Source organism: Nasonia vitripennis, assembly GCF_009193385.2.
Source record: "Nasonia vitripennis strain AsymCx chromosome 3 unlocalized genomic scaffold, Nvit_psr_1.1 chr3_random0006, whole genome shotgun sequence".
Classification (NCBI taxonomy): Eukaryota; Metazoa; Arthropoda; class Insecta; order Hymenoptera; family Pteromalidae; genus Nasonia; species Nasonia vitripennis.
Window position 1 is genome coordinate 1583453 of NW_022279625.1, and position 21581 is coordinate 1605033.

The 21581-nt window shown below is 35.9% G+C and overlaps 1 protein-coding gene across 1 annotated transcript in view; it reads right to left on the bottom strand.

Moving 5' to 3' along the window:
* LOC100115531 (glutamate receptor ionotropic, kainate 2) overlaps positions 1-21581 on the bottom strand; it is a 661409-nt gene that overhangs the window by 521848 nt on the left and 117980 nt on the right. Inside the window, exon 3 of the mRNA XM_031925963.2 lies at positions 18056-18211. Coding sequence (XP_031781823.1) covers positions 18056-18211 — 156 coding nt within the window. The remainder of the gene's footprint in view (positions 1-18055; positions 18212-21581) is intronic.

The following is a 21581-nucleotide window of genomic DNA, read 5'->3' on the forward strand; positions in this document are numbered from 1 at the left end:
CGTAATACTCGCAATAATCGGACGTGTCTCTTCTGCGTCGTCTTCTTCGTAAAGTCTCCACAGCGCATCGGCAACCACATTCATTGAGCCTTTGCGATGTTCGATCGTGTATTCATATTCCTGCAATTCAAGTGCCCATCTGGCTAAACGTCCAGTTGGATTTCGTAAATTACATAGCCACTTGAGACTGCTATAATCGGTAATCACCAGAAAATGGTAACCTTCAACGTACGGACGGAATTTTTGTATCGCCCAGAGAACCGCTAAACATTCACGCTCGCTCGCTGAGTAATTCCGTTCTGCCGGAGTCATAGTGCGACTCGCGAACGATAACACACGTTCTTCCCCTTCTATCACCTGCGTTAAAACAGCACCAAGGTCTGTGCCAGAAGCGTCGCATTGTAGACAGAAGGTTTTATTAAAGTCTGGTCGGTGGAGAACCGGAGCGGATGCTAACAGCATTTTAGTTTGCTCGAACGCGCGTTCTTGGTCCTCCCCCCAAACGTAGCTTGTTCCTTTCTTAAGTAGTCGATTTAAAGGTTCAACTATCGTTGCAAAATCTTTGAGGAACTTCCTGTACCACGACGACATTCCCAAAAACCTGCGCAGTTGTTTTAATGTCTTCGGACTCGGGTACTCTATAATCGGAGCGATTTTATCCGGATCCGGACGAAAACCGTCCCTGTTGACGAGCACGACAAGATACCGCACTTCCGATTGACAAAAATGACTTTTCTCGCGATCTATAGTCAATCGTGCTTTGGCTAGCTTCGTCAGCACGATCTCTAAGACTTTGAAATGGTCTTCGAACGTTTCGGTACAGACGATAATATCGTCCAAATAGCTGTAACAGTGTGGTTCAAGATCGGGCGTAATCAAGGAGTCGATCATACGCTGGAAGCAGGCAGGAGCACCAGCTAAGCCGAACGGGAGACGTTTCCATTGGAACAACCCCATTCCCGGGACCTTGAATGCTGTATACGGTCGACTTTCCTTTTTTATTTTTATCTGATGGTAAGCGCTGCTCAAATCTATCGTAGATATGTAACGACTACATTGAAGCTTACTCAAGATAGTATCCATGAAAGGTAGGGGGTAAGCGCTTACTTTGGAAACTTTATTTAATTTGCGGAAGTCGATGAACAATCGACGCTTTCCACTATTCCCCTTTTTCACCATCACGACGGGATTAGTCCAGTCGCTGAACGAAGGCTCGATGATATCTGCTGCTAGTAACTCTCTTACTTGAGAAAAGAGCATTTCTTCGAGTTTCTTCGAAACCGGATAGAATTTCTGCTTGATCGAACTCCACCAAGTTCGAAAATAGCCGAGCGGCCCATCATCTTTAGGAATTAACCGATCGAGTAATTCTTCTAACATCCGTTTCTGGCCTTCATGCAAATCCTGCAGGCCAATCGAAGCTAAGACCGGACGAGTGGTTCCGCCTGTTACCGCTTCACAGGCGTTTATGACTTCGGTTGAATTTTCAACCGTTAACGTTCGTTCACGGGGGTTAAGCCTGGCGTCGAATTGTAGAAGGAAGTCTGCGCCTAAATTGCATCCTTCACGTAAGGCAGGTACTACTAGCGTAGTAAGCGTCCTGCTTTGTCCACCGATTGTGAAGGGCAAGTCGACTGTTCCAGTCACCATTGAGGTTTTACCGTCAGCCATGCAGGCGACTATTCCGTCACATGGTTTTATTTTTGCGTTACATGCACTGGCTAGTTGTACGGACGTAGCCCCGATGCAAGTTTGAGTGGCTCCTGGGTCGTAAAGGGCCCTGACCCTGAATTCACCTACCTGCACCTGCAGCCACCAGCGCTGGTCGGATAAAACAGCATTACTACTGGTCGCTGCACAGTGTGCTATTGCAGTCGGATTTAGTTGTTCAGTCGACTGTGATGCCGAGATCCCTGAATTAACCTCGGGGTCAGTACGGATCTCGCTTACTGTTCCCCTTTGGCTTTTCCCGCACAATTGGGACACGTCTTCTTCGTAAAGCCCGGTGACTTACAAGTCCAGCAAGCTAGTTCTCTTTTTTCCTTGTTTGCTGAGTCACTCGATTTTCCAGACGATTTATTGGCTTCCTTGGAGTCGGATTTATTTTTCACATCTGTCGGCGCCGTGGACTTCGTCTGCTGATTTTCCGCAAAGGTTTTCTTCTTACCCTGGGTAGATCTATTGGACCCTTTTTGGTTCTGACGGCCGTTTTTATCCTTCTTTGCTATTGAAGGGTAATTGTTGGTGACCCAAGTCTTGAACCAGAGGGGTGGCTCCTTTGCATCCGTTGGACAGATAGCTGCTATCGCCGGCTGATTTTTATTCTTTGCCTTCTCCTGTGTATTATAAGCCGCTCCTGGTAGCATAGATTTCTCCGGAGTAGGGGGTGGCTTGTAACGTGATTTTACTCTGGTCCGTTTCTCGGCACTCACAGCTTTACTCTTGAATTCGTTTAGAGTTTCGAATTCCATTCAACCGATAATCAATTTTAACTCTGGATTCATATTTTGATATAAAATATCCAGCTGTTGTCGAACTGGTAGGGCAGCCGGCATACGGTTGAATATCATGACCATGCTAACGTAGTAATCGTTTACGTCTTCGTGTGGTCCCTGCGTACGTGAACTCGCCTCCACAATTAGTTGTGAGCGCTCTTCGTCTGACATGCCGTACGTTGCTCTGGCTTCCTCGCAGAAATCTTCCCACGTGTGCCATTTCGGACGTTCAACCCTAGCCCATTTCAGTGCTCTTCCTGATAGTAAAGAAGTGGTGTGTGATAACGCGTCTAACAATTCTTCCTCTGAAATCCTTGGACGAGCTAGTTTCCTGCAACCTTCCACTAATCTGATAAACTCTTCTACATCTTCTGTTGACGTGCCTCCGAATTTTACATTCCATTTCCGTCTTTTGTCGTCAATATCGGCGGAATTTTCTCTCAACGTATTTTGGAGGTTAGAGTCATAATATCCAGACGTATTAGACGTATTAGACGTGTAGGTTGCTTGGCCCTCGTTCTGAAACCAGGCGATTCGGACGTATTGGCTGGTCCCCCTCTCTCCAAACATTCCCACTCCTTTGCTGGGAATCACCAGTATATTGCGGTTGGTTTATTCTATGCTGATCGCACGTCTGGTAACACTGGCTTTGATGACATGTAGGTACTTGTGCCTGTTGTGCCATTCTGTTCTGTGAAAAGATATTCCTCTCGTAACTCGACTGTGGTAACGTATACGGAGGCTGAATCGGCCGTAGTTGGCCAGGCGTATGGTGTCGACTGTTGACTTAGCCTTCGCTGAGGTTGCTGGTATATGTCGCTATCTTCTAATTCTGAAGTTGAGAGATTCTTGTTCGTTGGTTCGAAATACCTAGTCGTGTACGTGTCATTAAAATCTACGTGTTTACTCTTGGTCCCTACTGATGGTGGTGCATCTTCTTTCGGCCGTGTAAATTCTGATGTTCTTAAACGGGTACTACACGCTGGGGGCTCTCTCTGAGCGCTGTTAGCTATGCGTAATTTCTTTATATATTCGCACGCCTCATCTTGTATTTTCTTATACTGTGCGATTTCGTCGTCTTTCTTTAATAGGTCGTCGACGACTCTTTTCGGTAAATTATACGTGCAGCCATCGCTGGCTAAATACATCAGGAAATCGACGTTCGATGTTCTCTCTTGTTCATCTGCTAATTCTGGGGGATTCGCGTCTATTCTTATTTGATCTGGATTTTCGAGGCTTTTATTTTTTTTACCACCGAAAATTGTTGCTAACGGTTGTCGAACCTGTTCTCTATGTAGCGGTTGACCGAACCCTATTGTTACTGGTTCCAACCAGCTGAATTCGTTTTCGACGCCGCTTGGATTGCTGCAATCCGCAGGCTGATACGCCTGTTGCTCCTGACTTTCGGCATCAGGATTGCTGATTGCATTTCTTTGGTGCAAAATTCTTACAAGGAAAGGTACCCAACCCGAACTCACCGATTTTGATGATTTTCATATATGTTGTAGAACATAAAAAAATAAGAGACACGTATTTTTTTTTATCGGCTAATTTTCACTTTTAAGGGGTAAAAACCTCCCCTAAAGTTAACCCCCAAAAAGCGTTTTTTTTTAAATATCTCGGCTTAAAATTAATATTTTTCAATGAAACAAATTGGAGGTTATTTCTTACAAAAAGAGCAAGTATTTCATGGTGATTTGAAGAGTAAGGGTAGCATCCCCTATTTTTTAGGGGTTGAAAACATATATTTTTTGGCATAATTTTATAATAAAAATGTTTAAACCGACTAAAAAAAATTGGAAAAAATGTTTAAACATCCTTAATAACAAAATTTAGTTGACGTCTGTCGGTGTTTTCATAAATATTACCCCTAAGGGGGTAAACCACCCCTAACACAAAATAACTGTAAATATGTAATTCAATACATAATATTTCGTAGAAAGTTTGTATATAGAGGTTTTCGAGGTCGCTGATTACAAAACTGTTATCAGATTTTGAAAATTCAAAATGGCGGATCCAATATGGTGGACGGAAATATCGAAAAAAATTTTAACTTTTAAAAAAACTTGTTTACAAATGTGTGATCTTTGTAGCCTGTACATGTGAACTAAAGAGCCTTAAATCCTAAACCCCTAAAGAACAAATAGGCTAAATGGTTGTGCATTTTAACCAAACGACTCCAAACCCCTAACCTCCAGACAAGCCGAAGGCCTATGCTTTACCGTAGACACGAGTATAGACATATTACCGATATTTTATTCTATCATTTTGTATGTAAAAAATAACGTCTCGTTTTATGTTTCAATCAAAGATTATTTATTTTTCTGCTTTTATAAATTAGCATAATTTCAAAAGTAATTTCATAAATTATAAAGTATTTCATAAATTGCATAATTATATAATTTTATAAATTCAAAAAGTCCACACTTTTTTGCAAATGAAAAAACATAGGTTAATAATAATAACTAATTAGTTTATCAAACTCTTTTGCGTTTTGTAATAAAATTTAATGTTGTCAAACTTGGGAGTTTTTCATTGTTACAATTATTTCGTAAGCCAAACGTTTTTTAGATGAATTCTCGAAGTAATGATTATTGTATCTATAGTAAAATATTTACAGTCTGGAATTCCATAATAATACTATTTGATACGATTTAATGAATTTATCAAAAAATCTAAATTTAATAATAAATATTATTCTAATTATTATTATTATTTTTCATTATCATTGCTATTATCAGTATTACTGTTATTATTGCTATTGCAATTATGCTTATTCTTCTTATTATTATTATTATTATTATATTACTATGATAATTTTTGTTATTGGTAAAAATACATAAAAGAATATTAATACTCGAACTTCATTTGCAATTAAAGAACACGTTGTTATTGAAAGGGAATTTTATATGCATTCATTAGTTGAATGAATGTTATCGTACATTCAATGATAATTCCACAGATAAATGTCTTTCACTCATAAAAGTTGTTGACAATATGTGCGAATCAGTATGTTCTTTTTTTAGATTGTTTTCATCGAGTGTTTACCTCAGCTGCCTGTGTTATTTTTTAGGCAGTGAGTGAGTTTTGTGGGTATTCTAGTTCGATGCCGGAAAGTACGAATAGTACGTCTTTTTGTTTGTCAGTGGTATCATACAGTTGTAGAAAATTTTCTTTAGTGATTTTATATATATTTACATTATTCAATTTCAAAGTGAATAAAAGTTGAATAAAACCAAAAATAGAGTTTTCCGAACATCACAAAGTGGAACGAGAATTCTTCTCCAATGCATAAATTAATGATTTGATTCAATTTACATTCACTCATTTTATTCTGGTAGAAATGTAGCAGTCGTGCCTTACATGCAAAAACACAGCTTGTATAAATTTTACCGCTTGTTTTCATTTTAGATTGAAAAATGAAAATTAATCCGTTAAACGTTCTAAACTTATTATTAGCATACTTTCAAGCGTTAAACATACCAGATAGTGTCACGAATTATCACAAAACAGAGTTGGCCGAAAAAATAAAAGAAATTTTAATAGATGCAACACATGATTTCAACGATGTAGAAATGATTACTGATGACTCTTTGGATTTTCAAGAAGAGTATAAAGACCATAATGTGGAAATAATTGAAGATGAAGTGCAACATCATTTTCCTGATCCGGATATAGCACCAACAAATCAATGTACAGTAGATAATGAAGAACTAAATTTTGAATACAAAAAAAGAGCTGTAGAATTTTGGAGAAGCAAAATTTAAGTCTCAAAACAGTGCAAAACAGATTCAAAAAAGTATCATCTATTAGTCAGCTACGTCGTTGGGCTCATTCAATTAATAAAGGTGGTACGTATAGAGAAAAAGTAGCACAAATTTGTCAGTATACCCTGGATAATTTTCAAGCAGCTCTCGACAGTGGTTCAATTATCCATGATGAAGATATAATTCGATGGGCCTTACAAGCTAAAAAAGAAATTGGTTTTGATGATATTAGATTCAAAGCTTCTAAACATTGGTTACTCAAATTTAAGCAAGCACACCGAATAGTTTCTAGGAAAATAAATAAGTTCATAACAAGAAAAACACTAGAAAGTAGTGCAGAACTTACGGCTAAAGCTGAAGCATTTATCGATGACGTTAAATCGTGTATACCAAGGATTGGACTCGAAAATTTGTATAATACAGATCAGAGCGGATTTCAGCTAGAAATGCATTCTGGAAGAACATTAGCAGTAGAAGGAGAAAAGCAAGTGCAATGTCTGGTACAGTCAATTTCAGCAACAACGCATAGTTATACTATACAGCCACTAATATCAGCTACTGGACAACTGTTGTCACCGCTATTTCTTGTTTTAAAGGAACCAAGTGGCAAGTTTGGCCCTATTGTAGAACAAAACATATTTAGACCAGAAAACGTGTACGTGGAAGCATCCAAATCTGGAAAATTAACAACAAGTAAGGGAACTAATAACAATTTTTACATTGTAATATCGTTGATCAGTTAATTAGTAAGTCGTTTAATTGCAGATCACTTCAAAATCTGGTTGGAAAAAATATTTTATCCCTATGTAGGCCATCACTCAATACTATTACTTGATTCTTGGAGTGGTCATTGTGACAAAGTTATAGAAGAAACAATGCCACAAAATAAAATTATTAACATAAAAAATTCCAACTGGAACCACCGGAAAAATACAACCACTTGATGTCTATGGATTCCGTATTTGGAAAAACTTTGTCCGAACATTTTCTGATAATGTAATGTTAATGGATCATGATATGAATTTACATGTGAGAAATAATATACTTAAACTTCAATCATTGGTTCACAACCAACTGTCTTCACCGAGATATATAGATTTGTTTAAATATTCCTGGTATAAAAACGGTTACGTCAATGAAAAACCAGATAAATTTGATAATCCTATAGATTTCAGTTTTGGAAAGTCTTGTGCAACACATTGTGAAATAGAAGGGTGCACAAACATTGCAATTGTACGATGTGGTTGGTGCAAAAAAGCATTGTGCTTTAAACACTTTTATGAGGACTACCATTATTGTAAAAACATCGTAAAATAATATATTTTATGCTCAATACAAAAAATGCACTATGGCAAAAGATAAAAGATTGTAGATTATTATTATACTCTAATATTATAAACAAAAATAAATTATAAGTTGAATTTACAATAAAGGAATTTGAATAACATTCTGATAACAATTTCTACGGAAATTATAAAACTGCTTCACACACAGAATTTTCTTGTTTACAAATTTAGGAATTTGAGGTGGTTTGGTTAAAAAGCACAACCATTTAGCCTATTTGTTCTTTAGGGGTTTAGGGTTTAAGGCTCTTTAGTTCACATGTACAGGCTACAAAGATAACACATTTATAACAAGTTTTTTTAAAAGTTAAAATTTTTTTTCGATATTTCCGTCCACCATATTGGATCCGCCATTTTGAATTTTCAAAATCTGATAACAGTTTTGTAATCAGCGACCTCGTAAACCTCTATATACAAACTTTCTACGAAATATTATGTATTGAATTACATATTTACAGTTATTTTGTGTTAGGGGTGGTTTACCCCCTTAGGGGTAATATTTATGAAAACACCGAAAGACGTCAACTAAATTTTGTTATTAAGGATGTTTAAACATTTTTTCCAATTTTTTTTAGTCGGTTTAAACATTTTTATTATAAAATTATGCCAAAAAATATGTTTTCAACCCCTAAAAAATAGGGGATGCTACTCTTACTCTTCAAATCACCATGAAATACTTGCTCTTTTTGTAAGAAATAACCTCCAATTTGTTTCATTGAAAAATATTTATTTTAAGCCGAGATATTTAAAAAAAACGCTTTTTGGGGGTTAACTTTAGGGGAGGTTTTTACCCCTTAAAAGTGAAAATTAGCCGATAAAAAAAAATACGTGTCTCTTATTTTTTTATGTTCTACAACATATATGAAAATCATCAAAATCGGTGAGTTCGGGTTGGGTACCTTTCCTTGTTAGATTTATTTGATTCGCGTTCCGCTCTTCTTCTTCAAATATGCCGCTGACTTCCTGAGGGATATAATTCGTTATGTACGACGCGCGTCGTGTCGCCTGCGACCTAAATAACTCCGAATTTAACAAGCTTAGCGACGGACGGAAGTCTTCTGGCGCGTAGTCACCTGCTAGGCACCTAAACAATCGACGCATTCTGTCTTCATCAGCCCCCCTATCCTGCAAACCTAAGAAATCTAACGCTTGACCTAACGTATTCGCGTCCTTCGATCTTACGTGGTCTTGTATCGCTACATGCGATCTGCTTAAGTCCATGTACGAGCCAGTTAAAGACATTGTGCTCGTTGAGTATTCTGACATTTAATAGAAGCAGAGCCGAGTCAAATTCAGCACAACCAAAAAAAACTCAGGATTCAACAATCCAAGTTACTCTCGCAGTGAATTTAATAATTAGTTGTCGACACTGGAACACACGTTTGCTTTTTCGATTAATACGTGTGATTTAATTTTAATCACTCAATTAAATTTGTAGAACGGTAACAATAATTTGTTTTTGAACCGCGATAAATTGCCTGACAGAGCAAGTAATCACGCACGTTTTGTGCTACAAGTTTTAAAATCTGAGAAAGAGAAAAAACTTACTAATTTGTAAAAAAAAAAAAAAACAATTCCACTTTAATAAATTATTTGTGAATTTAAATGTTACTAACTCCCTCTATCATGCAATTTTTTTTTTCCTCTACGCGAATTTGAAAAAGCAATTATACGCCGGAGCGGCTGTGTGTTGATTGTAAATATGTATATTTATTCGTACGTTTCTGTACTCAACTACACAGCTATTTTTCTCACAAAACCAGGCTCAAGATCTCACGAAAATTTTCTAAATTATTATCGCGATTTATGCCTTAACATTCCTAATAACACAACAATTTGTTGAACTGCGAGATTACGGCTTAAATAGTAGTCAAGTTCAAAAATTGCATCAGAGTGCAAAAAGAATTCTCAAAAATCCATACAATAGTTTGAATTCCTATACTGACTATAGTCCATCTGCCTCACTCGCACTCAGCCAAAAATTCCCTGCCTAACGGGCGACACTGTATCAATTCGAGCTCTCGGTTCGTGGCGCGCGATGTAAACAATGTATACGCTCGCTGTCGCTGGCCGCTCGGTCGTTTCGAATTTTGAAGGCTGATGCCTGCAGCTACAAAGTTAAACTGCGCGTATTATTCGACGCTGTCTAATACTTTTTACCGTTGCGGTCAGTTTTTTTTTCTCGCAGGACTCACAACAAACCCGCGTATAGTAGCAGCGCGAGCTACTCGTGTGGATAGCGCAGCGAGACTAACTCTAGTCGCGGCTCTCCCGGCCGTCGGCACATCGTTGTCATATCTCGCCAACGCTGTGCGGCCAGGCGACAACCGCGCTACCTATGCTCTCACTCTCTCTGTCTCTATCTTGCCTCGTCTCTCGTTCTCGCTCGTTTCGGCGCTCGTTGGCAGCTTGTTGAAACAATAATCTTATTACAATTAGTACATGATTAGCCGTTAGACATTTGACGTGCACTCGGCCGTCACAATAACAAACACAGAATTGTTAGGATCAATTAAGTTCTGAATCAAATAATTGCTAACTTAAAACTTAAATAATATATCGATCAGATACAAACTATTTTTGTGTACTCACTACGTATCTTACCATGCCTGTTCCATAAATATTAAACTGATCCCATCATTAAACATAACAATTTTGAGTTTGTGTTATATTAGGTTTGCAAAAATATTGTTATAAACTCGACTTACTTTGATTAACCTCGCTTTATTTTTAATATGTAATTTCGTTTTCCTTGACATACATACATACTATTATATTACATTTGTAACTCATTACACATTATGTTATTAACATGCACAGAAAAATAGTCAAACTCGCGCAATCTTTTAATTTTCTTTAAATTTTCCTTGAAGCTATGAACTTAACATATACCTAAAATCAACCGAGCGACGTTAAGAGTAAGGTGACCCTGCTAGTTACTATTACAAGGCTTCCTTAGCAAAATTTTGAAAATAACGAAAGATTAGGTAATTTGTTTGTTTTACCATCAATGTATATAGGAAGTCCTAGATATATGCACCAAAGTTTTCTTGATTCAATGGTTCTAATGCGAAAATAGGCAGCCCATCAGATATATTTGTTATGATAACAACTAAACCAAAATGGCTAGAGTTGAAAACAGTATTAAAAAAATTTCCGCCAGGAACTTCATGCATGATATTGCAACAATTACTGTTAGATTATTTTATTGTAGATTTCGAGCAATCCTAGCTGATGTTCTTAGTAGGAATATATTTGGACAAATTATTGCTTATGAAAGTTATTAAATTTTAAAAAAGAGGTGTGATGCACGTACATTTAATGTTAGTATTGGCTCATAAGTCAAAATTAACAAATCTTGATAAGATTAATGAACATATTTCAGCTGGAATTTCTGATGAAAATGATGTGGAATTACAAGAATCAGTATTCAAACATGTTACATGGACCTCATTAAAAAAAAATGGTTTTCCTAGATATCGTCGTAGTAATAATGAAAATAAAAACTATGTCTATAACAAAAGACTTTATGGTAAACCTGTGAAGGTTGATAATAGAATGGTTGTTCCCTATAATCAAACTTTTTGTAGAAAATATAACTGCTATATTAATGTTGAATATTGTGCATCTATAATGAGCATCAAATATTTACACAAATATTTACACAAAGGACATGATCGTGCTTTTATTAAAGTAAGTAAAAATGATGAAGATAAAGTAATATACGACGAAACAAAAGAATACATCGATTGTAGATACGTAGGGCCAATGCAAGTTGCATGGCGTATTTAAGAATTATCAATTTGTGCTCGTTCTCATAATGTAGTTAAATTATCTATTCATTTACAGAATCAACGAAAAATAATTTTTGATGAAAACAACATTGATATAGATTCTCTCAATCACGAGACAACTTTAACAGCATGGTTTAAACTAAATAAAATTGATGAATTTGCCAGAAATGTCCTGTATTGTGATATACCAGAACATTATGTTTTTACGAAAAAGAAGTGGATTAGATGTAAAAACTATTTAAATACTTTAGGAAGATTAATTAGTGTGATTCCTAACGAACGAGAGTTATTTCACTTGAAATTAATATTACACAGAGTTAAAGGGGAAACCTCATTTGATGACTTAAAGAACTTTGAAGATAAAACGTATCCAACATTTACTGATACAGCAATAGCCATGGAATTAATTGAAAAAGATGAAGAAATTTTTTATATATTTGATGAGGCATGTGCAATTATGTTACCACAGTAATTGCGTTTGTTTTTGGCTTGGTTTTTAATCGTAACCAATTACCATTAGCACGAACTGTTTGGGAATAATACAAGAATTTTTTTGTGAAGACTTTGTAGTTATCGTTATCCTCGAAGACACTGGCACACCAATTTGCAACGAACGTGGGGGTTGGCAAGCAAAACGAGCAGAGGGAGTACCCTCCTTGGTATACATGAAAATAGAAAATAAAAGAGGTGACTAGTAAATCCATTTTTTAAGTAGGGAAGAAATAACTCATTTCTTACCTCTAAATAGGTAAGAAATGAATCCATTTCTCCACTAGAAAAAAAAATATTGATTTAGTGGTCAAATGCCAGTGATGTTGTGTTCGTTGATTGTAAGGACTTGCTGCCGTTGTTACTTAACATCCTTGATCAGCTGGGTCGAGAAGGTCTTGTTGATGCTGACGGACAGCAGCAGCAGCACTAACAATTACTCTAATCAATAACAGACCACCCAAGAGTAGTATATATATAACCAGTTTTTACTGCTACTATTCAAGATCATCATACTTCTCTTACCGTTGTATTGCTTCTGTATTGCTATCAGATGTCGTGTAGCTTCTACTGTTGCTGCTGCCTTGCATACAAGGTTTAGTAATGCTAATCATTGAGGAACTACAGCTAAGCATCCAGGGTCTTCTGTAGTTGTACACCATTGCTACCACGCATACAACTTACTACAACTACTGATGATTCTTATAAGTTGTTAACTGCAGCTGTATGTCTATTGTCTACTGCAACTACATATTTGGTGTATACTGCTGCTGCTGCTGCTGCTGCTGCTGTAGACTGCATTTACTGTTGTATCATTTACAGCTAATTCTCGTGCATCTTCTCCTGCGCTGCTACCTGCATCATGGGTTCTAATTTTTGGATATATTGTTATTATTTGTTATATATTTAGGTTTTTTACATTAAACTAATCATGTAAAGCTAAAAGCAGTTTTAGAGTACTTGCAAGTTTCTCTTTAGTGGTTGACGACAGATGGCGCCAAAGGTTATCATAAGCACCACCTGCACTACCCACCGCTTGGTCGATAAAATCTCAGAAACGGGTTATGGAACGCCTTATAGAAAATGGAACTGCAAACTTTGTTATTACGTTGTTGAATTAATGTTCTTTTTAAACACGACCATTAGCGCGTATGCGTATTGCAGTTAATAGAAAACCGTAGCTGCATCCTTTTCAGGGACTGCATCCAATACGAGGGCCATGCTTAAGTTTTCCGACATCAAATAAATATAAAAAATAATTTTTAATCACATATAAATACAAGATTAAGAAGTTAATTGAGAAATTGGTACTATTTGATTCTGCGATGAAACCTATTTCTATCGAAACATATCGAAACATCTTTGATTTGTTCTTTGTTGTCGCTTCTTGTCTGTTTGCTTAAGGATAAAACATACCATTAACACTTTAGATCTTGGAGGGCCTTTAAATGGGTTAGGAGCATCTTTAGCCGTAAAAACCTGGAGTATCTAATAAGCCTTTTATGACGACAGTACTAAAGTGGCTATCCCGTCGGAAGCACGGACGTTATCGGATAACGGCATCTCTCGTCACATAAGTCGCATCTCAGATGCATGAATAGACCAAGATTTCAAGGAGAATATGCTTTGTAGTAGATATGAAATATTGCTAAAAAACTTTTTTTTAAAAGTAAAAACCTTAGCAAGAAAAAGTAGTGAAATCTATAAATATAAAAATGTCAAGTAAATGTTTTTTTTTTTGCTTTTTTTGTTTCATAAGAATTATTACCGTCAAGTATAATGAATATATTCAATACAGCCAACATTCTATAAAAGTAGTTATAGCTACTAGTACACAGGACCGGCTTTAAAATTATACAATAAAAAAGAAATAATTTTTGAATATTAAAAAATGTTTTTCAACTCTTTGTAATTATTTGATGACAGTATTAATTATATTAACAAAATCTAAAAAAAATAATATTAATTGAAAGTTTTTTTTATTTACATTTATAAAATAATGTAAATTGTGAGATTATAACAATCACAACATTTATATTCTGTACTAAAATGTAATACATAATACGATATTTACTTTTATATTAAATGATAACGATATCTTCAGTCCCTAACAAAAAAGAAAAATGAAAACAATTAAAAAAGAAACGTTATGAACTGCAGATGATAGCAGAAAAATGTCGGAATTAAGACACAGATAACAGTAATCTTTTGTTATCTTCAGTTTTATTAGTTTGCTAGATACTTCAGTTAGATATATTTTTAATTCAGGTGTTAAATTTCACAATTAAAAAAATGAATAAAAAAATGAATACAACAGACAATAACTATTAATAAGTGAAGACAAAAGTTTTTTCATAGTTCAAAGCAGTTTTCTTCATTTTTTAATTGCTGTCGTCTACGTTCGTTAGTTTGTTCCCAATAAAAACAGCTATCTTCGGATTTCTACACATTTTTCTTAACTTTTTTAAAAACACGCCTTTAATAACATAAAAAAGAAAATTAACTTTTAACAAAGTAAAAGGTTAGGCGAGTTTGATATATTTCGCAACGAATAACAGATAAAAAAACTGAGATCAATTAACCAAAGTCAAGTTTATTATAGTTAATCATAATGGAGCAACAAAATTTGTTTTGGCCAATAAAGGGCTTATTTAACTTTAAGTTAAATTATATACTGATCAATTAGGAAGAACTCTCATGATACTTACTACGTAACTTGCCATGACCGTTTCATTGTACTTATGGTGTTTTTATGACGTTATAATACGTAAAAAGAAAATTTTAGTTGTTTACCAATAAACAGAATGAAACGTTCATGGCAAGTTACGTAGTAAGTATCTTGAGAGTTTTGAAGTGAATACTTCTATAGGGAGTACACATTTTACTAGGGAGTGAATAGGCAAAGGGCGACCGTCACGGCGGCTCGACAGACCGATCGTCACGAAAGCAGCGGCAGCTCTTTCCTCCCACCACGCACTCTTCGCCGCGCATGTTAGCATGCTCGCACAGCTCAGCTCTTTCCTTACATATCAGCCCCACTTATTTACACAAGCGCTATTAACAAATTTCCTTTGAATAATTCATATGTTAAATTATGGCATATTAATAGTCAACAATTCATTATAATCCACTTCTTGATTAAATTCTTATCCAATGGTTTATTTATATTTGCTACTTTTGTACTATTTGGTAGCGCATTATATGTAATGATTGCTTTGTTAATACTTTTTTAGTCACTGACTCTTTTATAACTTTTAGGTATAATTAAATTCTTTTTCCTAGTGACACTTGTAGAATTTAAATACTGGGTTTTGTGGTCGTATTCATGTATCCTTATTGCCTGGAAGATAAAGAGTTGTTCTAGGTTTAGAAAATCCAGGTTTATAACCTTTTTTAGAAAATTGCACGGAAATTCCTGGCTCATGCAATTACATTCTAACAGATCTACATTAAAATCGCCAATTACAAGATGATTTTTTATATTTTTCTTTCTAATTAAGTATTTATGAAGACCCACTATAAAATCAGTCTTTGGTATTTCGTGAGATCTGTATATGGACGATTACTATTTAACTTAATTCTAGTATTTACAATCTTAATTCTACCATATTAAACTACTTCGGTATTTTGTACTAAATTATTATTAACAAAGACTATAACCCCATCATTTGTATTTAACCTACTATCGTTGTAATAGCAGTCATAGTTTCCATTGGACCCTACCAGTTCATATATACTATGATTAACTCGTTCGAAAGTTTCAGTGCATAATACAACAGATGATTTGATACTTAGACTCTCAAATCAAATTTTAACTTTATCGAAATTAGCATTCGTACTTCTAAAATTTAGGTGCATAATTAAATCATTTTTATTACTAATCAATTTTTTAACATTATCAATACTATTACAAGTTCTCTCTTTTTAAATTGAATCTTCACTTATAGTATCTAAATATTCTAAAGTAGCCATTTTATCTATTTAAATTTTTACTGCTTCTAAGTCTTGATTCTTTCTGGTTGAATTGAATTTGCGTAGAGAACGGCTGTTGTCTCGTTGCAGAATTCCGTCGACCTTATTGTTGAGTTATTACAGCTTTGATTCGATTTTGATTTTTCTTGGTTTTATCGATTTCCGTTGGACTTTGATCCTGTTGAGATTGTTGATAAGTTACCATCCTTGTATGGTAACCTGGGATCACAGATGATAAGGTAGGTTTCGTCGGATAGTCGATTCTTTCTATGCATAAGCTTATTTTCTTCTTGAATATGTTGCATAGGTTGTGATCACTAGCAACATGTTTAATGTCAAATGTGGTGTTGTAGTTAACATTTGAATAATTACAATTTAAGCACTTTATTGTATTGTTTGTGCAGTCACTGGTCTTATGACTATCTGCACAATTTAGAAGAACTGTATTATTTTTACATTTGTTTCCATTATGACCATATCTACCACGGTTGAAACATGGTCTTATACTTAAATAGTCGAAGACTTTGCAGCTTTGGTATCCTACAAAGATTTTGCTGTTATTCTCCTTCATGAACTCAGAAGGAGTATATAATTACAGTAATATAATTTAACGCATCCATGGAGCCAATATTTTTCCTAAATCCAAATTGATACTTGGATAAAATATTATTTTTATGGACAAATTCATACGACCTATTGTATATTATTGTTTCAAACATTTTTTCAATATTAGATATGAGTGAAATTGGCCTGTAATTATCGATGCTATGCTTCTCACCTGCTTTATATACTGATACGATTTCAGCCTTTTTCAATGCATCCGGCCAAATCGCATTTTCAATACACATATTTAAAATATGTGGTAATGGTACCGAGATACAACATCCATGAATTTTTAAAGTCTAACTATTTATTTTATCAACACCACCGCGTTTTAGCTTCCGATTGTTGATTATATTTATTACCTCACTCGTACTTGTAGGTTTAAGAAATAATGAATTTGGATTTGTATCTGGTTGTTTAAATTCGACATTTTTTGGTTTCACTATATCATCAGACAATTTGCCTGTTACGATGCCGCTACCCTAAGCGGGTCTTGGGCGTTGTCGACCAGATCGGACGGGTGGGTGCCTATCAACACTACATAGCGCGTCCTCAGGTTGCGGATAGAGGAACAGCCCCTGAAAAAGAGGTTAGCTGCAAATAAATTGAATAAGCAGTCGCGGACAGCCGATAGTAACAGGTATGGGTGTGATGAGCCCACACTGTCGAACGCATTCATCTAGAAACACTACGTAAGCACCACAACAAAAAACACTTCACATTATCTCTTATCTCTTAATCTATCTCTTTCATCACACATTACAAAAATGGACAAAAATCCTGCTGCCGAGGAGGATGCGGGAGCGATGACAACTGTCCCGAAAGGGGATGTGTAAAATGATTCATCATCTGATCTTGCACGGTAACGATGCCAGTGAAGGCGCGCTGCCTTGCAGGGGGGCGTTAGGATGCGAGAATGAAACCATACTGTGTCTGACGACGAGTTGACACTGTCCTCGTCAAAGTCGGAAAACTCTCATACTTAGTTCTAGAGAGGTATGGGGGTTATCACCTCTAGAACGGTAGACTCACCTGCGATCGGAACAGGATCCAAAACGCGCGGGTTTAACATACTATCATGGCTCAAAAAAAAATCAAAACCAAACCAAAAGGGACTTAAGGGTCGGAACTTGGAATGTTCGCAGTCTATACAGAGCAGGCGCGTTTAAAAAACACATAAAGGAAGCTGATAGGTACAATCAGCTTCCTATTCTCCTTCAATTTCAAAATTTTTCAAAATTTAAAAAATCTCAAAATTTTTGAAAATTTTGAAAATTTTGAAAAATTTTGAGATTTTTGGAAAATTTTCAAAATTTTGATGCATATATATATATATATGCATCTATACACGCACACCGTAGTGGTCGACTCAAAAAACTCTATTGCCGATCAATTTCATAGGCGACAAAGGTGGTCTTCCTTATACACTTGCTATAAAAAGCACGATGAACAACGAGGGGCGAATGTGCTTATCAAGACTCGGATGATGTTTCATCATCCTCGCTTGGAAAAGCCCATTTTCGCCCATGTTGTACAATGTACTATATAACACGCTTTTAATATATTGGTACATAAATTATTATTATTGATACCTTTATGGGTAACATCCAAAATGTCGGATGATACATTATATGATGTAAATTCTAATTTTATTGCATCTACATCTTCTTTATCAAATTGAGAATTCATTTCTTCAAGTGAAGCTATAAATATGCGTTGTGATAAGTTATCTGTTTGGAATAATGAACCTAAAAATCAGACAAGTTTTAAGTTAATAATTTGTAACACCTTTAAAAGCAATAATGTGAATAAGTCCTAAAAGAGCTTTTAATGAATGTAAAAAATATACTATTTGCTATGTGCAGAGTATTTTACTTGTTTAAGTGGTAAAAAAACAAATTGTGAGGTAGATTAACTGAATTGGCGCATATGACAAAAGTTGAAAATACCGCTGCGCATTCTTTAGCACGTAGCTTCCTTCAAAATTATGTATTGCTTTAATATAAAAATTGTTCTTACTCTATATATAATTACATACAGTTTTTGTACTTTTCTGTTTAATGGGTAGACTTATTTAACACATAAGCAGGTGAGTGGGAAAAATTTTCGTTTATCGTGTAACGAAGAAAAGCGTGTACACTCAGTATTTAATCTATTTCGTGGGATCAAATCAATGAAATCACTTAAATTCACTAAAAATTTGTGTTATTCTTTCTCTCTCGCTCGTCAAGCTATAATTAATTAATAGTTGTTAAACGAAATATCGTCATGAAAGAAACGCACATGCAAGACTGAAAATCTTGTTTTTCATGCATTAATAAAATATATAAAATATAATGCATTAATAAAGAAAACAAAAAAACGAACTGAGGTAGATTAAAATTTATTCTATAGAAGCTAAGAAATGAGGCAATTTTCAGTAAAGCAGAGTATACATGGTAGAAGAACAAATTTTTAAACCTTAATATCTTTGAAACTAACTGTTTCTGTAAACGTCCCTAAAATAGGAATCATTGTGCTATATAATGCTAATTAAATCCAGAATTCGAACTGGATTATAGACTTTTTACTCTAGTTATCGAATTTCATAGAAAAACGACTTTTTTAGCTTTTGGTGTTTTTCTACGGATCTGCCCCATGAAATGACACAAAATTAAAGTGGTGTATAGCTCTAATAATCTTTAATTATCGTGTTGATTTTAAAAAAGGTTCAAAATTTAGTTTTTGAGTTAAAACGATTTCAATAAATTGCGCTTTATGGTGTATAATAAAAGAACGACAAACGATAATATAAATTTTCGGCAGTAAAAAGAAAGGTAAATTAATTTTCTTAGGGGTACATGCTAAACAAACTATAATTAATTTTTTTTTGATAACTTTATCTCATAAAACTGAACTCTCAAAACTATAAACTCGCTATAAAAAATAAAACGAGTTGAAAAAATGTCAAAACGGACTTATTTCCCACCGTGTTACAGTAAAAACAAAGAAACTGAGAATTGGTGGCTAAAATCCACTAAGTAGAAGCTAAGATAAAGGCGTATACATACGTGCGCACGCACGCGCACACACTCAGGAAAGCTCGAAGTAGGTTGGGTTCATTGTCGAATCAGGGAGATTAGTCAAGAGATGCGACCACCTAGATGCTATAAATGCCTGGGTTTTGGCTACATCGCACAAAAATTGTACAGAGACGTACGACAAAAGTAAATGCTGTTTTAAGTGCAAAATAGAAGAACATGCAACGAAAAGTTGCACTAACGAGCTGAGTTGAATTTTCTGCCGGGACAAGGATGGAGAATTAAAGAGATGATGCAGCTATACATGCCCAGCCTACCGAGCCGCATTAAGAGAACTAACAAAAATGAAGATAGTGCAGATAAATCTAAACCACTGTGAAACAGCACAGGACCTACTAAACCAGTATGTCCAAGAGAAATAGGTAGACATAGCTATTGTGTGCAATCAATATAAGGATCTAGACAAACCATCGTGGGAAATAGACACTGCGGGTAAAGCAGCGATTTGGGCATGTGGAAACGTTGCTTTCTGTAAAAAAATGAAGATCCGTAAAGAAGGATTTATACGGGCTAAAGTAGCAGGCGTTACTGGTTACAGCTGCTACGCTTCAGGTACCGCTCCAATCAAGCAGTTCGAACAATTGCTTAATCGGCACATACAAGACGCATTAGAAAGGAAACCGATACTGATTGCAGGCGACTTCAATGCGTGGGCTGTGATGTGGGGCAGCATAAGGACTAACCACAGAGGTCGAATACTCCTAGAAGCAATTGCTCTCCTTGATTTCGTCCTAGTTAACTAAGGATGCACCCACACATTTAGAAGAGAAGAAGCAGGGTCAATTGTCGACATGACGTTTGTTAGCAGCAGCCTTATTAGCTCAGTTGCTTCATGGACAGTAAGTGAGCACTACAAACATAGTGATCACCAGCCCATAATAATGGAGGAAGAAATATCAAAACAGGGACCCAGCGCGAGTACAATGAATGATAGAGTTAGTTGAAAAACGAAGGATTATGATAAGGAGATGTTCCTGTTAGCAAAAGAAGAAATGCAACTGTCTAGAACGGCGAACAGCAAGGCGGAGCAGGTGACAGTAAACATCACCCAAACATGTGATGCTGCTATGCCTCGAAGAGTGGCATACAATAGACGACCACTAGTATACTAGTGGGACAAGGAGATTGCGAGTACATGTAGCGTGTGCCACTGGACTAGAAGACGAGAACAACGGGCGAGGAAGAAATAATTTAAAACTTATATAGGCAAGAAAATAGTAGATGGCCGCGGACAAGAAATGAAGGACGCTAAAAAAAATCTTAAGAAGAAAATCCTCGAAAACAAACCAGATGGCATTCCAAATATTACATTGAAGCATGCCATTCACGCTCATCTAGAGGTATTTGTAGACTTGTACAATACATGTCTAGAAGTGGGAACATTCCCTACAAACTGGAAGAAACAGCGACTAGTGCTTCTGCCAAAGGGAAAGAAACCACCTCAGGAGTCCTCATCATACAGAACGCTCTGCATGCTGGATACCCCAGGCAAGATCCTGGAACGCATTATCTGCGTCAGAATAGATCATTTTATAGAAGGAAAAGGTGGATTAGCGGAACACTAATATGGCTTCAGAAAAAAGCGTTTAACCCTGGACGCAGTTAGTCCACTAACACTGCCCAAACAGCAATAGAGGGGATAAGATGGAAAGGAGGAAAAAAGAAGTATTGCGCCATAGTTGCATAGGATGTCAAAAATGCATTCCATTCTGCCAGATGGAGTAAAATACACGAGGAACTCCGGAAGCAGGATGTGCCGTTATATATAAGAAGGATGATGTCCGACTACTTGAAGGACAGAATCTTATTATATGATACTAAGGACGGTATCAAAACGTATAAAGTTACAGAAGGCGTTCCCTAAGGGTCAGTACTTGGCCCACCGACTTAGAACATCATGTACTACGGGGTACTTAAGCTACAATAACCTGAAGGAGCAGTTGTGGGATTCGCTGATGACAGCAGTAGTAATAGTAGCGAAACATAAAGAAGAGGTGGCAGACATAGCTGAAGAGTCAACCTGTATAATACACGAATA